Raw genomic sequence first — 21982 nt, forward strand, 5'->3', positions numbered from 1 at the left:
TCCGAAGTTGGAATAGAGTGTTTTATAGATCATTGGATAGGAAATTCTCTCCTGATCATTTCCATATCTCATTCGCAAAAATCGGACCCGATAACGGCGGGAATTTTGATTTGAAATTAGCGAAAAAATCGAAAAAATCAAAATTTCGATTTTGGGCTTGGAGCCTAACCAGCGCCCACCAGCCCATGGAGAAATGGCTCGGCTCTTACCTTCTCACGAACAGTTTATCGCGTTCTTCATCTTCCACCGCCATTAAAGCCAAGCTTAAAGCTTAAACCTAAAACAAAAATCAAATAAAAAAAACTAAAACAACCAACCAAAAATCAAATCCCAACCCCAATTGACTTCAAACACCAATCAAAACCACCTCCACCAATTTAACCCAACAAAACCACCAAAATTCAAAAATTTAGGTAACGCCGCCACCACTCCGCCACCACCACTTTTCTTTAGGTCGGTCAAGTTAAACCCACAACTACCAAACCCGTATTCAAACTTCAAATGGCTCGGCCGTATTATCACCGGAGCAGATTTTCACTTCTGCCGGACCATTTCGCTACCGTTTTCACGGTGACGAAATGGCTAGTAAGACTGGAATAGTCTCTCTCGTACTTTCGACCGAAGACTTCTACCATGAAGACTTGGTCCGACGGTTCTACAACACCGGGGAGTTGGAAGGGGTAGGATTTTGTGTTGGTGAAGAAGAAGGAGGAGTTGACATCTTTGGGCCGGTGAGATTCTAGGCATTCCGCCTAGAATCCATCTGAGGCCACCTTCACGGGGAGCCCGGTTTGGCGGAGGGGTAGAGCCGTTGATGGGCGTTCTTGTCATCAATGGGAGTTACAATCCAAACTCCCATTGTGTTCGCCAGCATCCAGACCGACCAACTGGCTGATTTCGGTGGATTGGTGGAATGTCCCCAAGCAAGGACAAGGTCGATGATATCGGTCGACCTGCCTCCATGTCCTATGGGTACTCCGGGGAGCGAAGTATGATTTCTGCATCACGGAGTTTTCTTAACATTATTAGGGGTTCGAAGGTCTTTGGCACCTCTCCACGTGCTTTATTACTAAGATCATCTTTGAAGATGAAAGCAACTCACGCATCACGAGAGGATTTACATTACCCTGCACCGTAACCAGCGTATCTATAGGGAGTGTGTCCAACAAGTTTGGAGGAGGGGATATAGAGAGGAAGAAGAGGATGGTGGAATTGGGGACGGCAGGATGATTCGAGGAGGAGGATGAGGATGGGACTTGCTTTGATACGGATGCCTTCGAGAGGTGTTGATGCGATCTTTGGCGCATGACTATGCTTCATAGGGGCATCGTTCACTCAACACTCTCATGCAGACCTCCGGACTTCGACAGGCGACCATTCATCACAACTTCGAGATCCGCACCCGGAGGGAGGATGAGAGATGGGAGCAGCGGTAGCTGAGATGGAAGCCCGGCGCCGGTTTAGAGTGGATATGCTAGCACGCTTCCCACCTCATCTGAATTCGCCTCACGAGGACACAACAGGCTCTGAGGCATGGCGTCGTCGACGAAGGGCGGCCGACCTTTGGACCCCGTGAGCCACCACCCACCTTAGAGATTGTGCCCTCGGCCCGCCACCGGGTGTGTAGAAGGATGAGGAGGATAGTAAATAGTTATTTTTGTTTTATAAGTTGTTGTTTTATTTACTTTTGTTGTTTTTATTGTTATGTAATTTTTATTCTCGTAATTTGAATTTTATAAGTGAAAAAGGACCTCGAATGAAAATTTTAATATAAGGGGTTATTTTCAGTTTGTGTGCTTGTTTCATTTTGACCCCCTTCGACTTGTTTGGGGGTGGTTTTATCATTTCAAGTCTGTATTTTTATAAAAAACCTAGTGTTAGAATTCTCGCGTGGAGTAAAGGTGAAAATATGGCGTTTAGGCATATCTATGATTGAGAATCATTGTAGGATGAAATCTACATTAAATAGGTACATTCAGTCATAAAATCCAAATAAGAATCTTTGGGTTTTGAATTAGAATCTGGGGATAGGAGTTGTTTCCGTTTTCAAGTTTGGAAATTTTAGGATTTTTGAAACCTAGCCGTAATTAGTTTTGGCAACTTTCCCATACATTCTAGCAACTTTAAACCTATATAAACTTGATACAATCTATCCTCCATGACTCACACTACACCTAAACTCCATCACTCACCCTTCACACCCGCGATTCCCGCGTTTTAGTCTCCATTTTCACAAAATCGCAACTTCGGGCCCAGCCTATAGTTGAGCGCCTGCATCCTACACTTCTGCCAGAAAAATTTTCTCAGAGCGGCCCGGCATACCGTCAAAGCGACCCGGGCTAAGTTCTTGGAATTCTAAAATACAAAGAGGCGCCAGCAGTTGGTTGTTTAATGCTGACTTCTCCGGACGGACATTTTCCGGTTTTTCGCGCGTATTATCGGATCGTTTTGCAGCTATTCGAGCGTAGTTTTGAGATGACATCTCCCGTAATAATACCGAACGATCTTTTGAAGATTTGTTCCAAAGCACTACTTTACGGTGCTTGGTTTGTGAGGTCATCACATACTTGGTGGGAACCTCTTATGGTAAGACCGGGTGAACTTTATTCTCCGGACTTGCATTTTATTTTTATAAGAACTGCATTTTCTTTGAGAGGCGGATGGAGAACAAGTGTTCTCTATCAACATTGACGATGAACCAATGGAAATTACCAGGTTCTTGCTAGCATTTGTTCTTGGACTTGCTATGCCCATGAGATACAAGACCCATGGTGCTATTGGGTCGATAATATGCATGTCTATACTTATGAGTCTTTGCCGCGAGGCTTATGGGGCAGGCATTTTTCAGATTGAGGACCAAAGGGGACTATAACGTTGCCCTTTGTAGCTTTGTCCATGAACATAGGAACCTGTTATGTTTTGGATTATGCTAAACATTTTAGGGGAATGGCGTTTTCTTACGTGAATGGCGCCACTTGCGGCGTTTTCCTTGCTTTAGCCAATGGGCGCCCGGTTCTATGACCTTCCCGGGACTTTGATGTCTAGTTTAGCGAGCCCATACCATGAGGCATAAGTACCTTCTTATGCATTCTAATTTCACGTATTATGCTATGTTTCTTTCCCTGTTTTTGGTACACGTTTCACGGTTGGATTAAGGTAGACCGCGGTGCGACCCACCAATAGTATTATTCGATCTTTCCGTGCAATGACTTGGCATGGGTGGCGGATACAACCTCACCAGGTGCACCCTACACCCCATCAGACCAAGTGGCACTTAAGAGGTTAGCAACCATAGATGATAAATGGCGTGAAGCCCGGCAAATTATCATAGCATGGCGGGGCGAAGGAACCTCACTTCTTTATAGAAGTAGAGGATGACCTAAGATGATGAATAACAACGGAGTGGAGGTAAGTTTTTTTATGATTACGGTAGTGTCCGCATGTCCCAAGCAATTTAATTATGTTAACCCCATAATGGGTAGAACTCTTATAGAGTTGTGTCGGTTTTATTTCCTATATTATTGAGTCGTTCTAACTTTGTTTTCGCGGATGTTCCCGAATTTCCGCGCGTTTCAATGGTATTTTTCCTACCTCTTTATTTAAATGCTTTGAGGACAAAGCATGCTTTTTGTTTGGGGGCATAGAAACACGTGTAATTAAACATCTGTTCTGATATAGATAGACATAATATGCATTTGTTTTCTAGTTAAAATTTCAAAATTTAAAAATATAAATAAATAAGTCATGCTATACACTTAGGAATATTGGTATTGTTTCTTTCTCCATGCTTTTAACAATCTAGAAGTCTCACATAACCGTTGCATCGAGAATAATTGTTAGAAACTTAGGTTAATCGTAGGTAATAATCTTTGCATCTATCTATAAATATATTACATGAGTATCTATGATTGTTAGCGATAAGTTTACGAAATCTAGGATAGAGTACTTATTCTACAATCTGTGAGAATATAGCCTAAAGCCTTATATGAAGCGAAACATTTGAGAAATGACACAAGGGAGAAGTAAAATCGGATAGAAATCACACGTCCACTTGCTTGATCACTAAACCATATCCTAAGTGAGAATTTAGGCCGCTCTTTGGATCGATATAGCCGAAATTCAAACCTATGAATTATTTTCCGCTTAGTCGCCACTCTCGAGCCTTTCATTAGCCCTTCCATAAACCACAATTCCTTTACCACCTACAAAAAAAAAAAAAAAAAGAATAAATCAACCTACCCAATTAGAATAAGTCCGAGAATAGAATGAGTGAAGAAAGAAGAAGAGAAAACACGTGTAAACAAAAAATTGTTAGTTCTTTCGGAAAATAAAGAAAAAGAAGTTTCCATCCAAAGAAAAGAAAAATAGAAATAAAATAAAAACTCCAAAAAATAGAATAGAATAAAAGTCAAAAGCCAAAGAAAAGAAAAAGAAAAAATATGGCTAAGGATGGAAACAAAGTATAAAGCAAAAGAAAATAACAAGGTTTTCTCTAAGTTACATAATAATGAAGACTCTATTATCTCGGACTTGTCCTTTGAATATCCATTTCCTTCCTTCTTAAACCACCTCCTAATCCCCAGACACCTAATAAAGACCTCTAGCTCGATTAGGAATGGGGTTAGTGTGATAGTAAAGTGGCGGATGTGTTTGATCGACCCGACTTCCTTGTTGTCATTGAGATTGTAAGGTAAAGTGTGCCCACCGCATGTACCTTTGGAGTAGCTTAAACTTGAGTGGAAAAATCAGAGTGTTGTTTCTTGACTATTATTGTGAGAACCTACTTAAGGACGCTATTCCGAGTTCTCAGAAACAAACCTGCTAAACATTTGATAGTACTACTCATTGTATATATGTTTATTGTAGATGATTGATTATTATGCATATATTAACTTAGGGTTTTGATTGGTTATTCTTATGTAATTGCTAGAGAGATGTATAGATAGTTGAGCATGAATAAGGAAACAATAGTTTTATTTTTCTTAGTCGTTGTAGTATAGATGAAGTTTGTGAGTACCTTCATCGGAAAACTCTCCGCGAGGCTATAAACTCGTCCACTAGGGAATTCCTAGTGGTTTAAGGCCTTGTTGCATATGGTCAATGCAATCGCACTCAGTAAAACGAGAGTAGTTAGAACTCCATTTTTGGTCACTTATTCTAATTTCTCATCTTTGCTTGAGGACAAACAAAATCTTTGTTTGGGGGGTGGTTTGATAAGAGCCCAAAACTGTAGTTTTAACCCCTTAATAATCATCTTGTTAGACCAATTATGTGAATAATAAGTAAGAGTTAATACTGATTACGTGTTTTTATGCATTTCGGGCTTCAAAGTCCATTATGTGCGAGAAATGTGCCATTTTAGCGAGATAAAGGAGCAAAGTCGCTAGAACTTCCGAATGCCATATCTTTGGACTCAGACCTCGGATTGAGGCCTACCTTATGTCAAAACGACCGGCTCGGAAAGAGCTTTGCAATGGTCCAAGCCTTGACCCAATCAGAGGAGCAGAAGTGGACGAAAAGTCTGTGGAAGCCAACTGCAGCTGAAGAGGCCTTTTTTGAATTGAAAGAATTGGGTTTTGGCCTGATTCTTCCGCCCAAACCATGGCTCCAAGCCCATGCACGATTTTTGGATCTGAATGTATAAAACAAAAGCTTAATTCTTTGTTAATGGTAGATAAAATAGTAGAGAATTAGGATAGATAGCTTAGAATAGAAAGTAGCCATTAAAATAGCTTCTAGATCTAGATTTAATTGTTTTCTTTAATTAGTTTCAAATCCCTTATTAGATTAAACCTTTGGATCTTGTTCTTCAAATTAATTAGATCAATAAAGTAGTATTTCTTATCAATTTCGATTTTGTCAAATCCAATTCTAGATCTAATTTCAATTCATGTCCTTATTTCAATTTAGTCATTAAATTAGATTTCATTATTGTTAAATTAAGTAAATTTCAATGCTTTATATTATGTTTAGTTTTAATCTAAATAGAAATGATTCTTGAATGATTCAAGGCTAAACCTCCATTAGAGGGGTTGTGAAGCCTTGATGAAAGCTTGAGTCCGATTATCGTAGAGAAGTCGCCGTATTTTCTATTCCACTCTAGAAATGATTAGTTCACCATGAGAATGGGTTTAATTGTTCACATGCTAGTTATGATTGGTAGAAATGCCATGTATAATTAGGGATTAGGAATAACCAATTTGTTACTGCAGCGGCAATTCGGATTACAACGATTAAATTCGTTAGTGGATTAAGTTGAGTTAAGGTGGAATCAATCCCCCTCTAACTCCTTATCATAGAATCAACGTAGCCTTCCCATAATTATTTAGATAATCGACTAGTTGCATCTTGTGGGTAGTTGCATCGTAGTATAATTCCCTTCGTAAAACTCTCATAGACTTAAAAACGACTAGTTAGATTAGAAAACATCCATGCTAGAGCACTAGGAGTGGAACGAACTTATCTACTCCACTATATCTCATAGGATTGAGAGTAGAAATCTTTGATAATCAACCACGTAAAAGTAAAAGTTTAGTTTACTTACGTTATGAATCAATAGTTCATTTCGTAGGTAGACTAGTCATTTTTACATTTATCACGTCATAACTTTCGCAGAACGTGGTCGTGGGTTCGATCCCCACAGACGGCGCCAATTATGTTTCGACCATATATGATCAAAACATCAAGTGTTGATAAAAGAGACGAAAAACGTAGAAAAGTAATTGAAAAAATGATGGTGATCGGGGGAATGATGAGACTGTACTGTCACACCCCGAATTTCGACAGAATTCGGAAAAACATTATTTGTTCCCGACTCTTCGATCTCCGAGGTGTGACGCACTCTCAACTTCTAAAAACCCATAAACAGTTTTAAATATGCGGATAATTAAAAACCAATAAAAATTTCAATTAAACAAATGTCCTCTTCATTACAAAAATTTACAAATAAGATTAGGTTACAAATCTCTTTTCAATAACTCCTTATTTAAAATTACAAATGAAAGTACAAATACATTGTCTAGACTGAAAATCTATATCACCTTAAGGGAAAACAAAATACATCCTGAAATGCAATGCTAACGCAAACCACACGCAGCAACCAACCTTCTTCAACACTAAACCTGTCAAAACTTATCAACTATGTTCATTGAATGAACACACCCGATAAGCAAACATGCAAATCGGTCAAAGATTATAAAAATGCTGGTGTGAGTAGCTCTAAAAACAACATATACTTATACAAATATATACATAATCCATACGGCAGTTAGTTCCTCCACCGAGGCGCCTTAACTTTCAACGACTAATACAACATCCTTAAGTTCAATAACTAAGGCAGGTAGTTCCTCCACTGAGGCGCCTTAACTTCCCACTAACCACACAACAAACTATACTCATAATAAATAAGGCATGTAGTTCCTCCATCGAGGCGTTTAGTTCTAACTAAACTATAACCAACATATTACCATAATTAGATTATTTAAGGCTTTCTTTGTGTGTCCCTAAAATCACGTCGTATTAGATCAAAACATCAAGTGTTGATAAAAGAGACAAAAAACGTAGAAAAGTAATTGAAAAATGATGGTGATCGGGGGAATGATGAGATCAGATGGGTTGCCTCCTACGCACTCCAAATTATCAATGGGATCAAGTCTCAAGAACGTTGTTCTGAATGAAAAATAGTTTGGTATTTATATAGGTAGAGTAGAGAGTCCTTGTAGCTCAAGTAATCTTGTAGCTTGAGTAATTGTGATAGACTATAACTTTCAACTGATAATTATCTCTTTGATAAGAAATGAATCTGGACATAAATCAATGTACATTAGTGGCAAGCCATGTGGCTAAGGTTCAGCCTTAGACACATGAGTTAATGGGCATGTACATTGATTCATGGTATTGCAAATTGGGCTTTAGCCCTGTCGATTAAATGAATAAAATAGAGACCCCTAGTAATGGACGTTTGCCACGTAGATGGAGGTCGAAACATGTAGCATCTAACATACTTCACCTGCCTACACAAGCAACAATATAGTATTGAAATTCAGTTATGTTTCCCTTTAAATGAAAATAGCTTCAGTGTTTAAGCTGTATAGTAAGTACTTTGGAGGTCTAAGTATCCAACTGGAAAGAAGAAACTGATAGTAAGTAAGCTTGGATTAATACAAGCTGAGGTTATATATACCAAACTTGAGATCACTTAAGAATAAAAATCATACATATGGATTTAAAAAATTTATATATGAAACGCCACGACCAACACATCCAAATAAGATAGATTCTCATTAAAACAGACTTCAAAATCTGAAACTGTTTTCACAAACATAGTATATATGCTAATAGACTGTTGCCCTATTAGTTACTGCGTGTTGTAATGACCCCTTCAGTAAGAATATAATCCACGACAGAAAAATTTTAACTGAAATGAAAAAAAACTGAAAATAAAACCGTGTAAAGATGTTAATTATTTGAAAAAAAAACACCCGAGTAGACTAGTGGCTTAGTGGAAAAATCTAGAGTGATCAATGACAAATTGTTGTGTGTGTGGGGGGAAATATAACAAAAGAGATCAGATAGAAAACTAAAAAAGAGGAGGAGAGAAATACGTGGGATTACGGTTTGTTTGGGCCTTATTTTTTGGTTGAGTAGAGCTAGTGATTAAGTCTCTAGTATAACTATTTATATTTTTTTTAATAGAATGTCGAGGGTACGGTGTACCCTGGGCCACCTGGCTCTGCCATTGCATATAGAGTCTTCATCCTGATATAACAAATAGAACACCTGTTAAGAAAGTATCATTTGCACCTTTTATCAAAAAAGTTGTTGTAGTATAGTGGTGAGTATTGTGAAAAGTCTGACAATGGAGTGGTGTGTGAGGAGCTCTCCTGCGGCTGAAAGTAGTTTCCTCTCTATCTGATTTTCTTACTCTCTTTTCCCCCTCTTTTCTTTTTGAATTTTGAATTTTGAATGTGTAAGATAAAGTAGCTAGGTGGAAAATCCTACTGATATTGTTTTTAGTTCTTAGGTTCCCTTGGGGCATATTTCTTCCATCTTTCTGTCTTGTCTCTTCTTATCTTCCTGCTCTGGCTATCAACTTCTTGAACACAGATTTCCCAAACAATCTTTCTGCTCTGGGTTCCTGGGAGTCTGGGGTGGTAGGAGATGGAAGTGATACAAGGTGATGGGATGGAGGAAAATCAGGAAAACACAAAACAAAAAATAGACAAACTCCAAGCTGATATGAAAAATCTGTTCTGCTCAAAAGAAAAAAAAGTGGTTGCGATAGGATGCAAGAACTAAGAGGTAGACCCAAAAGAGCACACGACCCTGATAGGGAAGTTGTTTGGGGGTAAGCACATTCCTCTGCAAGTCTTTGCGGAGGAGGTACATAGAAATTGGCAAACAAAAGGTCAGACAAGTATAGAGATGATTGCAAGAGGAATGTACAAGATGGTGTTTGAGAATGGAGAGGAATACAACTATGTTAGACAGAATGGGCCTTGGTTGATACAAGGCTTCATCCTGTCCATCAAGAAAGGAAAATATGTAGACCTCCTGGAAGATGATCGGAAGTTTGACAAAGTGGACTTCTGGATCCAGATATATGGTCTCCCAAGAGATCGGATAAATGAAGAGAATATCAAAACCATTGGGATGAATCTAGGCAAAGTGAAGGGAGTTGATACTGGATGTTCATCGGAGTTTAAAAACCCAGTGGCCAGGGTAAGAGTGAGGATGGACATCAAGGAACGCTTACTAAAGGGAATAGATTTATGCACGGAGCTGGGGGAAATTATTCCAGTGACTTTCAAGTATGAAAAGCTGGACATTTTTTGCTATTTCTGCGGCTGCATAGGGCATGATCTGTACTATTGCAACCTAAGAGAGAAACTCTGTGTAGAGATGAGAAACCTGGGGGGATCTCCTAGGGATATCAAAAATAATTTCTCCTTCCTCCAACGGGACAATGTATTCTTTAATGGAGTTGCAGCCTCTTCTCCGGCAATTATTACCATTTCGAGGGACGCCAAAAAAGCCTCGAGCTGATCAGATACCAGCTAAGGACAGGGGCTCACTGGGTAGACGTTCATGGCAAGGGACGGGGACCCCTGCTACACCGCCAAGAGCAGCCAAGGAGGGGGCTGGGGTGCTGACTAGGACAGAGGAGGTTGAGGTGCAACGGTCTGTTAGGACAGAAGTCAGAACGGTAGACTTAGGACTGGGGAAGGCACAATCAGTAGCCGTTGGGGAAGCAAATATGGCAGGCCAAAATGCAGAAATCCAGATGATGGAAGAATTGGAACAAACCCAAAGGATCGATATGCCAGAAGCCCAGGCCCAAAAGTCAGAAAGGATAGAAGCCCAAGAAAGCAGCTGTGGGTCAGGACAAGGGATGGAACAAAAGGAACAAGCCTTAATTGTCTAGGTTATGGCCTCTAGGGAGATGGATCTGGACAATAGGAAAAAGTCTGAGGAGGATGGATTGGATAAGGCCCAAGGGTTTGGATTCGCATATCTGGAAGACGATAACATGAGAGACCTAGATCCTCTAGCTCTGAGAGAGGACTCCTTGGAAACAGAGAATAGAGCTGGAAATGAGCAGACTTTGCCGCTACCTAGCTTACCAGTCTCCAATACAATCATACCAAGCATTAAGAAGACCAACAGAGATGAGTTATATCAGTCCACTCCAACAGCTGGGAAAGCTCCACCTTTTTTCAAATTCTCTGGTTTACCAACACGTGGAAGGGGATTTAAGACGGTGGTGTCTCGAGGAAGGCGTCAAGGAGCACTCAAACAAAGAAAAGAGTTAGGAAGAGAGGATGAAGTAGGGAAAAAAAGAAAAAATTGCTCTAGATCTGGAAGTAAGGCAGAAATGGAGGATAAAGAGTGGACAGAGTATTGTCTGAGGAAGATAGCAAGAGAATCGAAAAGAGCAAAAAGAGAAGCAAATGATCTAAGGGCCAGAGGGCTAGGACACTTACTCATCCAAGAAGAAGCCCCAGTGATTAGTATCTCAAGTGATTCTATGGTCTCAACTGAGCCATCTAACTCGGGAAAATCTCTGGACTCAACTAACCCATCTGACTTCTCGGGACATTCAATTCCAGAAGATCAGATCCCTTCAGATGCATTTACAGAATGGGGGGAAGACTATAATGATATAGAGGTAGGAAATGAGGAAAGGCCAGAGGAAGTATCTATTGGAAATGTGCCTGGGGATCTTGCGCAAGGCAGTATGGAAGGAGATGGGTATGTATCAGAGGACAGAATCTCGAAGGTGATGTTTCCACAGCCAAAGCCTTTAGCGGTTGATGATTCCTCAGTGGTAGACAAGAGATCTATTAAGAGTAATAAACAGGAGAAAGGGGAAAGTTCAAGGCAGCCAAATGGTAAGGAGGGGAGTTGTAGCACAGGCGGTGGATATGGGAGTGGTAGGGCTGAGTCTAGAAACAGTGGGGGTCTGTTCTCTCCTCCAGGGTTTGCGGCAGCTGTCCCACAACAGCGGTCTCACCAGCCATGATACAAGCCTGGAATTGCCGAGGAATAGGTTCCTCCGCGGCAATTCAAAATCTAAAGGACTTAATAGGGAAGTTTGATCCTAATATCATATGTCTGTCTGAAACGAAAGTTGGTGTAGATAAGATGAAAGGTATTAGTAGAATGGTCAAGTATAGGGGTTGTTTTTGTGTTCCAAAGAAATGGGTCGGGTGGGGGCTTGCAGCATTAGACTATGGAAGGAAGGGGTGGACCTGAAATTTTGGGAGCTACTAGGAATCAAGTGACAGGTAAACTAAATAATTTTTTTTGCACTGAAACCTGGTTTTTCTCTTTTGTATATGGGGAACCTATTGCATGCAATAGACATCGGGTCTGGGCTGAACTTAGGGATGTGGCAACCCTGATCCCATGACCTTGGTGTCTGTTTGGGGACTTCAATGCCATTACCTCGCTAAATGAGAAAATTGGGGGAAGAAGCATGTTTAATAACAGTATGGTAGAGTTCAATGGGTTGATAAATGACCTTGGGCTGATTGACCTAGGATTTAAAAGACCTATGTATACTTGGAGCAATAACAGAGCCCCCAACAGTCATATCCTAGAGAGACTTGATAGAGCTCTGGCTACTGATGCCTGGGTGGTCCTTTTTCCTAACATACATGTGAACAATGTGGTTAATGCTAGCTCAGATCATCTGTCTATTATGATAAATCTCAGAGAAAATGAGGAAAATAGAACCACACATGAAAAACCCTTTCGATTTTCCAATATGTGGTTTACTGATAATGCATGCATGCCTGTTATTGAAACTGCCTGGAATTCTATTTATCATGATTTGCCTGACATTAGTGTGATCCTAAAACACAAGTTGACACAACAACATCTTACTATATGGAATAAGAAGGTGTTTGGTAACATCTTTACAAATCTGAAAAAAGTGAACAAGGAGCTGGAAGAGGTCCTAACAAAACCTTTCTCCCTAGCCAACTATGAGAGAGCAAAAGGACTTAAATCTGAGCTGCTTGAATGGTTGGTTAAGGAGGAAAGTTTCTGGAAACAGAAATCAACTATTCACTAGTTGAAGGATGGGGGAAAAAATACGAAGTTTTTCCATCTCTCCACCATTTTCAGAAGAAGGAAAAACAAAGATTGAGAGGTCAGCAGAGGGGGGGATGGAGTGAAGGAAGAGAGCTGAAGTGGGGGATAACATTAACTCCTACTTCCAAGCTCTTTTCAAATCAGACCAACCCCATCAAAATGATAGTATTCTCAATCTGTTCACTCCTTGTATCACGGAAAAGGAAAATGAGATGCTTACTGCCATCCCATCTTCTGAAGATATTAGGAGAGTTGTTAATAAGATGGGAAGCCTAAAGGCCCCTGGGCCAGATGGGTTCCAAGGGTGTTTTTACTAAAATACTTGGGAAATTGTGGGAAATAGTATTGTGGCTTTTGTGAAGGATTTCTTCCATAAGGGGGAGCTGAACCCTGTTTTTAATGAAACTTATATTACTCTCATCCCTAAGATAAATAACCCAGTGGCTGGGGCACAATTTAGGCCTATAAGTCTCTGTAACTTTTGTTACAAAGTGATCTCTAAAATCCTTGCCAATAGACTCAAGCAACATTTAAATAAAATTATCTCTCCCTTCCAAGGGGCTTTCATCAAAGGTAGAAATATAGGAGATAACACTGGGTTAGCTTGTGAGCTTTTCCATCACATGAAAAACATGAAAGATAAAAAACATGGCTGGGTAGCGCTGAAGATGGATATGGCAAAAGCCTATGATAGAGTGGAGTGGTCCCTGGTGGACACCATATTTGATAAACTGGGTTTTAGTCAGAAGTGGAGGAATCTTATAAAACAATGCATATCCGCTGTTTCTTTTCAAGTGTTTCTTAATGGGAGTCCTCTCAATAAGATAATCCCCGAAGGGGACTCATCGCACGAGGGGGATCCCCTATCACCATATCTATTTATCATCATGTCCGGAGGCCCTTTCTAGGATGATTGCAAAAGCCGAAAGCTAAGGAGAAAGTCCATGGGATTAAGATCCGGAGGGCTTCTCCTCCCATATCCCATCTTCTCATATCTGCGATGACCTGATCCTGCTTACGAGAGGAAATCTTGGGATGGGGGGCATCTTAAAGATATCCTCCAAGACTATTGTGCCGCCTTCAGTCACCGATAAATTTTGACAAATCTAGCATTTTTTTTCAGCAGAAAACATCAAGTTTCAAATAAAATAAAGCTAAAGAAGTTTTGGAAAATGAGGCTTTTGATCCAAAAGACAAATACACCGGGTATACCCATCATGCTATAAAAAAAAAAAGGTGGGACTTTGATTTTTAGTAGATAAGATCCATAAGAAAATAAAAGGTTGGAAGGCTAAAGTCCTTTCACAGCCGGAAGCGGCTACCCCGATCCAATCTGCGGGTACAAGCTACTCCTCTCTATGCTATGTCTACCTATATGCTTCCCATGTCTACTTGCAACAAGATAGATAAAGCATGCAGAGTTTTTCCGCATGGTGCTGAAAATTCTAACAAAGGTTCATACCATTGGGTGGGACAAGTTATGTAAACCCAAACCCGAAAGGAGGGTTGGGGTTTAAAAAGATGAGGGATATAAATGTAGCAATGCTAGCCAAGCTCCCATGGAAAGTCGCTACTGATATTCGAAATCGGTTTGGACAAAAACTCTTGCTAGTATCTATAGTAAAACCGGATAGGAGATGTCCGAAACCTCACGAATGCCTCCTACTTTTGGAAAGGAATCCATAATACTTTCAATCTCATAAGTGGAGGGATAGTCTGGGGTATTCATAGTGGTAACAATACCTCTATTTTAGATGACCCTTGGGTGATCTCAGAATGGAAAACCCCGCACTGGAGAGAGAGTTAGGGGTGGAGGACCCCAGACTAGAAAGCCTTCATGTGGCTGACCTTTTTCTGGAGGATAGAACTGGATGGGATGAGGCCAAGCTTCAAAGCTTCTTTTAGCCTTTCCTTGTGGCAAGAATAAAAGACATTATGATCATACCTCTGGGTCTGGGAAAGGATAGGCTGAAATGGAGTGGAGAAAAGGCTGGGAGACTGACTGTGAAATCTGTATACAAGTACCTAGCCAAAGATAGTGGTGAAGGACAGAGCTCTAGTTTTAATACTAAAACAGTAAAGCTCCTTTGGAAAACCAAAATACCAGCCAACATTCAGATGTTCTTATGGAAAGCCTATATGAATGCCTTACCTATGGGAGATAGGTTGGCTTCTTGGAAGATGGAGGGGGACTTTTCCTGCCCCCTATGCAATACCAGTTTGGAGGCAGAAAACCATCTGCTTTTTGAATGTGATTGGACCAGAAAATTGTGGTTCACTTCAAGCTTGGGCTTAAGAATGGAGATTCAGGGCAGGAACAATACTAAGGATTGGATCTCCAAATTCATAAGTTGGAGCAACAATAAGAGCCAACACATAGCTCAGGTAGGAGTTCAAGCTTGTTACATCCTATACAACATCTGGAAAACTAGAAACGAAGCCAAATTTGAACAAAGGCTCCCTAATAGAGAAAGACTTCTCAGAAGGAGTGAGGTGGAGGCATGCAACTGCTACAAGGGCTTTGCTACTACCAGAAAGCAGAATGAGAACTCTTTCCCTTCTGAAAACTACTTAAATCATAATTTTTTTGAGTTCGATTCATTGTTCCCTATTATACCTAATGAGTGCATTAATATAAGATATGATGCTGCCTTTCAGGGTATGTCAGGAGAAGCAGCAGTTCTGGTACTATAGCTTGGGACTCAGAAGGAAAGGTAGTAGGAGGTGTATTAGGAGATTCCGAGCAAAGTCTGGAAAAGAAGCGAGATGGTGGTCACTCGGCGGCACTAGGACTTGCAAAGCTTCATGGGTGGATCTAGCGGTATATAGAAGGGGACTGCTTAGAAGTCACTAAGGCTCTTAATAGCCAGACATGTTCTTGGAAGTTTGAGAGTTTGAGAGATTATGTAGTTAAGTTAACCTCTAATTTTGCTTTCTGCATGTTTAAGTGGATTTCTAGGAGATCTAATGGAGAGGCACATTTGCTTGCACAATGGGCTGTCCATAAGCAAATGGACTAGCTTCCTATGTGTATCTTGAAAGACAAGTTAACCCCTATTCTGGTTTGATGGATAAGTAATATATATGGTATTATCAAAAAAAAAAAAAAAAAAAAAAAGTATTGTGAAATTTATATTTTCGTGTGAGGGGCGAAATTTATATTTTCGTGTGACGAAATACTAATTAACTACACGTAGTGTGCTTCTTCGATCCCCGGCAGCGGCGAAATTTATATTTTTGTGTGACGAGATACTAATTAACTACACGTGGTGTGCTTTTACACGGAGATCAATGTTTTTCTTTCCAATGAAAAATCCAAATCACAAACCTTGCAAGTTTACAGTTGAGTTCACTTCTCCACTTGATTTTTTGTTTTCCTGTCCTTGTACACCGTACCATATATTAACCTTCTCTATCTTCTTTAAATCTTGCTTTCCTTTGTAAGAATGTGACATTTCCTTTACCTACATTTCTCTAAAACATAGAAGTGCTTATGCAAAGAAAAGTCCTTTTTAGGACTTTGGTAGAGGCTTTCCACTTAAAAATGAATTAAATAACTGAAGCGCTTCTCTTGGTTTGAAAAGTGGAACTTCATGGCCTGCACCCCTAACCGTTGCAAATGTGAGCCCTGTATAAACCTCTGTCCAACCTCCAACCTTCAGTAAAACCACAAACAACTATTACAATATATATAATTAATGTTAAACAAAAACATATATAACTTGATAATGTTGGTGATACTTTTTATATAATTTGTTAAGGATAGGAAAACAATGTTTAACAATATCGAAAATCACTAACCTGTTTCTTTACATACCATGGATACCATGGTATTTTGGTTGGTAAGTTGAGTTGTGCCAGCGAATATCTAGTGGCGGTAACTGGCACCACTGAATCAACATCACCACTGTAATACAAAATTATATAAGTTTCTGGATAAGTTAATTCTAAAGAGAATGTAGTTGAAATAAATTAATAATAAGAAAATCAACCTGAACACCCAAATTCTTAAACCGGCAGCAATCATTTCTTTGTAAATGGGAAGAACTGATATTGCGGTATCATTCCAATTTCTGTTAAGAGTCTCACTGTGTACAGCAGTAAAATCAAATTAATAACTTTATCAGGGACTTCTTAAAGTTATTTTACAGAATCTGATAATTCTTATCTATATATATAGTTATATACTGATATCATATTCTTGATATCTTAGCTAAGAAAAAAAAAGTTTCAATCATAAGTTAAAAAGAAGGCACCTGCATGCTGTCCAATTATATGGAATCCTAGTCTTGTTGGCATGGAGAGCTTTCTGTACATCTGGCCTATTATAGTAAATCTCAGCATATTTTTCTGTACAAGGATCATATCCTGAATATTGCCTGATAATCTGGAGAAAGAAAATGTACAGAATATTTAGCACCATGAAATTTTTGTGAAGTATCTGAGTGTAAGTGTGCATAAATATTCTTATATAAGTGAAGTGGATTAATGATCTAAACTTTGAAACCGTACCGGACGAGGTCGATGAGGTAAATGCATGTGTTGACGGCTACTTCTGCTTCCACCCGACCTATTGCAGGGTAATGCATATATGTTGTATTGATCAATGTTTCCAAATTCTTGATCCATTGCATACGAATATAACGATTCACAGTTATCAGAGTTCTTCTGTTGTCGAAAATCACATGTGCTTAGGAGTTTTTTGTAGGTTCTGTCAGATATCATGGCATGGCTCCACCAGTATGTCACTGTGCCGAGGTTGTCGTAATAGTTATCGGTCACTGCATTACCAACCTAAATACCATTTTAATCCAAGTGTTAGCTAGCTTACATCAAATGACAAATTACAGTATATTAAAATGCCCAAGTTAACTGAAGGTGATCCAGTTGGCCCATTGCATCCAAGTTAACTTTGGTTGGATATGAGCCCACAGGCGACAAAGTTATGAACGCTTACCATTATTCCTTTAAGGTTTATGTTTGGCTTGGCAATTCTGTTGTGTGCCATAATTTTCCTGGCCAACTGAGGAACATAATGCCCGGCGTAGCTCTCACCAGTTAAGTACACTTCTCGGCGTTTGTAACGTGGGAAGCGCTCCATCCATCGTTTTATAAACTCCAAGGAGTCTTTAGCTGAAACGGTTCAACCTCAAAATTAGATTTGTCCTGGCTTTGCAAAATATGGTGAGTGTTTATCAGGCCCATCGAATATGTAAGCCCACTAGCTCACAATTCGAACCTATGAACAGAAAAAGCCTTAAACCCAATAATACGGGCTTTTTGGTTACTAAACCAAGTCCAACATTAACATCACAATTGGTCCACAGCGAAATAACAAATATTGTTACATTTTTTCAGTAATTAGGGCCATACCAGTGCGCTGATCACCAGTACTGAAGAGATCGGAGGACCTGTTGGTGTAAGAAAATCCAACACCCGCCGGTGCTTCGAGGAAGAGAAGGTTAGCATTAGCATTCCAGGAGAACTTGTTGAGGTATAAACTTGACCCAGTTTTGTTTATCCTGAATGGGCCTATTTCCTCTGATGCACCATATGCAATGGAAGAACAACCGGGTCCTGTAAAACAAAATTTCAATATATTGCGACCTTAGCAAATGGTAAGCTCATTTTATTAGAAGTATCAAGTAGCACTTTATTCTTCTATACATCATGTAGGCCGTATTATGGTGGTGTATATATCTAAAAGGCTAAAAGTCCAGGCAATACTAATTCTCCTTTCCAGCATTTAAATTAATTGTAGTTTTAAAAAAATAAATTAACTACAGTATAGGCCGAGAACAAGTGGGAAATGGCTGCAGCTTCATAAATGATTACTGCTTTGTGTTGCTTTCTCACATTCAATTTCTTTGCTGTCTCAATTCCCACATTCAATTCCTGTAGTTCCTTAATGTATGTAATACTTAAATGCAAGAGAGTGAAAAAGAGAGAGAATAGCTTAACTAACATGTTCTTTGCATCTTCATCATTGTCTTGTATATTTATCATCATGTCTACTACATGAACCACCATAAACTTTTTTCATCCATTTCTACGCAAAAGAACATAACTATGCACTACCCAGTATGTACTACTCTTGCAATCAACAAAGCTAGAACAAACTACTAAAATACTTCCTTGACACCAAATAAAACCACAAAACATAAATAAAAAAAAGGGTTAACCAATATTACCCCCAACTAGATGAGCCAATTAGGATTTCCCTACTAAATACACACAAAAAAAGGGTCAATCCAAGTTAACTTTTTTTGTGTGTACTTAGGGAGGAGAATCTAATTTCCCCATCTAGGAAGGGGGAAATCCTAATTGGTTCATCTAGTAGGGGGATAATACTAGTTAACTCCTTAAAAAATATATATATATATATCATAGGAAAATTACAACACAACAAGATATAAACAGATACATAAGAGTGACTGACCTCCATTGAGCCATATAACCAAAGGTTTGGACAATGGGTCATGAACTGCCTCAGTAAGCCAATAAAACAGTGCTCTTTCTCCCAACTCACTTACAGTGACATAGCCAGAAAACTGATCAAAAGTGACCTTTGGTTGCCCTGGAAGTGCTGATATCCTATCAGCTTCTTCTTCACTGTTAACTCCTCCTTCCTGATCACTTGCACTCACAATCACAACAGAAAAGACAAAAACCATGAAATGAACATAGATTTCCCTTTTGGCCATGATAATGACCACGAAGAAGGAAAGAAGAAGACTGAAGATGTGATAGTAGTATCTGCTGCAAGGTCTTATATTTGCAGTGGGATATATGTGTTTATTTCGATGAAATAAATAGGAGAGAGGAAATAGTTTTGGCTGTGTATAAGTGTATAACTTGTGTTACAAATGAAAAGGGGTCACATGGTAGCGCACGCCCATAAAACAGTCCCCTTGAATCCTCCATTAATTGCTCTTGTAGTTATGTACAAGACCTTTTGACCATCTTTTCATTCTATCATCCCTCCCATCTTATCCATTTTATTTTTTTTCTCATTTATCATTTATATTTCCTATTTTTCTCTTCTTTTTTTGGCTCCTACTTCACAAGATAGTCAAGTCCTCCCAAGTCCCAACATCCTATTCTATTATTTTTTGATTTTTTTTACCATCTAATTACTTAACTATTAGGATTAATCAGGTCGTGCTGAATTCTATTGTACTTTTTGTGCAGAACATTTCACATAGTATGATTAGCAGGCCCCGGGATTAGTCAAGGTGCCCATAAGCTGGCCCTGACTCCGGTTAGAAAAAAAAAATTATGATAATAATAACTAATAACTTGTTGCTCGTAGCTCCCATTACACTTTCATATTGATGTACAAGTCGAGAAGATCATACCCTGACAGTGAATAATTTTTATTGCATCTGCCATTGCCGCATTGCGTTATCGTCTATGGGTGTTGTACTGTGAAATAAAATTACTCTGTTCATATTCAGTATAGTTCTTACTATTTTCAGATTCATTTTACAGTAAACAATTTAAATGGTAGCAAAGACTCGACGGACTAGATCAGTTGGTCGGTGTATATCGTATTCTTCATGAGGGTTTAAGTTTGAATATTACGTTGTTGGGTTAACATTTTCCTAGACAAGCATACTTGTCGTACTTATATTTTCGTTGATGGTCGTAAGACTCGTAACTATCGGGTCGGGGGTTTGGCGATGGTACTTTTAATTTTTTTTTTTTTTTCGATAATCCCGATGATACTTTTAATAAGAGTTGGCAAAGACAATTATTATCATTAATATTAGTGACATTAATAAGATCATTATTTGTTTTGGAAAAGAGAATTTATTAAAATTAATTGAAGTGGAGATGATATTGTCTTTTCGTGCACGCGGGGTATTGCAATTGATTTCAAAGAATAGCATGGGGGTGGACAAGGTGATGATGATCATGATGAAGCTTCTTTTGGTTTCGCTTAGCTTCATAATGTGTGTATGGCCAAATATCGTACCAACTGATATTTCAACACACAATTTCGTTTATACGCGTCAACAAATAATTGGAATCCAATTGAAAATGAAAGACTATAAAAAAAACGAGAGAGGACTATAAAAATAAGAGAGAGAGAGAGAGATTTTTTTCCTACTTACATTTTTTTGTAATCAGAGAGAAACGAGAGCAATTCTGTAACCACCATATATTGATGATCAATAAAACCCTTTACTTTCCTTCATCTTAAATCACCATTATTTCGAGCGATCTTTAATTTATTGATCACTACATTGGCGTTGTCCATGCATCAAGAACATTTATTATTCTATGTTGTACAAACATTGATAAAGATCGAATCATATTGTTCAACTAAGTTTTTGAGGATTTTTCCTTTAAACCCAATCATCAATATGCCTCCAAAGAACAATACAAATAGCAAGAACGTGATAAATTAAATGAAGAAAATCATTCACAAACCAAGAGTAACACGAATATCTGAAAGTAGAAAAATGGAAGAACATGGTGAAGTAATTGAAGATATACAAGAAGAGGAAGAAGTTTCTTTTCAAGTTTTGATAAGAAGATTAAATTAAGTGGAAAAGCAAAACAAGTTGTTAGCAAAAGAGAGGGAGGAAATGAAGAAAGCCAATGAAAATAAGAAACAACAAGAATGAGGAAGAATCCAATTCTATCTCTCCAATTGTTAAAAGAAGTCATTAGTAAGAAACTATATTGACAAGGGAAGGAATAGTGCAAGAAACTCAAGGAATTCCAACAGTACACCAAAGCAAATCACTAAAGCGATGATTGAGGAAACAATGCAGAAGCAATTTGGAGATCAATTGCTTGAGAAAACATCTGGATCGAAAATAAAGCTAGTTGATGATGTTAGTATAAGTCCACTTAAAAAAAATATCGAGATGATGCCTCTTCCTCCCAAATTCAAAAATCCATAACATAGTCAATATGACGGAGCATCGGATCCCATGGATCATTTGTTTGGATATCGGCATCAGTTCTCGGTTTACCAAGGAACTGAATATCTGGATTCATTACTATGTAAGTAATTTTCATCCAGTCTAAAAGGGGAAACATTGAAATGGTTATGCTCTTTGCAATAAGGGACAATTTAATGTTTCAGAGAGATAAAAGACAAATTTATTACAAATTATCGACATCAAAGGGTAAAGCCCAAATAGGTATCGGTGTTGTTTAAGTTGAAACAGAGAAAACATTAATCGCTTAAGTATTTTTTTTAGCTCGTTTTAAAGCAGAAACTCAATAAATTGAAAAATTGGACGAAGCCGAGATGACGACAATTATGGCATTCCAAACAGATCTTATCCCAGCATCGAACATGCACAGGTATTTACTTCAAAAAGAGCTAAAAAACTTTCAGGAGTTATACGATAAAAGCAAAAAAACA

At 38.8% G+C, this 21982-nt stretch overlaps 2 protein-coding genes across 2 annotated transcripts; one reads left to right on the forward strand and one right to left on the reverse strand.

The window, feature by feature from the left end:
• Positions 1 to 11992: 11992 nt before the first annotated feature.
• Positions 11993 to 12577, forward strand: LOC147521910 (uncharacterized). The gene has a single exon (XM_086566708.1). It carries the CDS (start codon positions 11993 to 11995, stop codon positions 12575 to 12577), a length of 585 nt encoding a protein of 194 aa, XP_086422834.1.
• A 3295-nt stretch (positions 12578 to 15872) lies between these two features.
• On the reverse strand, positions 15873 to 19446 carry SCPL25 (serine carboxypeptidase-like 25). The gene is made up of 8 exons (XM_086589352.1): positions 19037 to 19446; positions 17971 to 18174; positions 17555 to 17730; positions 17110 to 17391; positions 16854 to 16984; positions 16590 to 16685; positions 16399 to 16504; positions 15873 to 16253 (listed from the first exon to the last, which is right to left on the reverse strand). Exons 1-8 carry the CDS (start codon positions 19299 to 19301, stop codon positions 16110 to 16112), a joined length of 1404 nt encoding a protein of 467 aa, XP_086445478.1. The 5' UTR covers positions 19302 to 19446; the 3' UTR covers positions 15873 to 16109.
• Between the last annotated feature and the right edge of the window lie 2536 nt (positions 19447 to 21982).

This window comes from Coptis chinensis, chromosome 1, assembly GCF_015680905.1.
Source record: "Coptis chinensis isolate HL-2020 chromosome 1, ASM1568090v1, whole genome shotgun sequence".
NCBI lineage: Eukaryota > Viridiplantae > Streptophyta > Magnoliopsida > Ranunculales > Ranunculaceae > Coptis > Coptis chinensis.

What these genes read in the sequence shown, in the direction of transcription:
- SCPL25 (XM_086589352.1), bottom strand. Translation starts at nt 19,301, where the DNA reads ATGGCCAAAAGGGAAATCTATGTTCATTTCATGGTTTTTGTCTTTTCT. An exon ending in TACCTCATCGACCTCGTCCG is followed by an intron (nt 16,985 to 17,109) that starts GTACGGTTTCAA and finishes TTCTTTCTCCAG; the next exon opens with ATTATCAGGCAATATTCAGG. An exon ending in TTAAGAATTTGGGTGTTCAG is followed by an intron (nt 16,505 to 16,589) that starts GTTGATTTTCTT and finishes TTTGTATTACAG; the next exon opens with TGGTGATGTTGATTCAGTGG.
- LOC147521910 (XM_086566708.1), top strand. Translation starts at nt 11,993, where the DNA reads ATGGTAGAGTTCAATGGGTTGATAAATGACCTTGGGCTGATTGACCTA.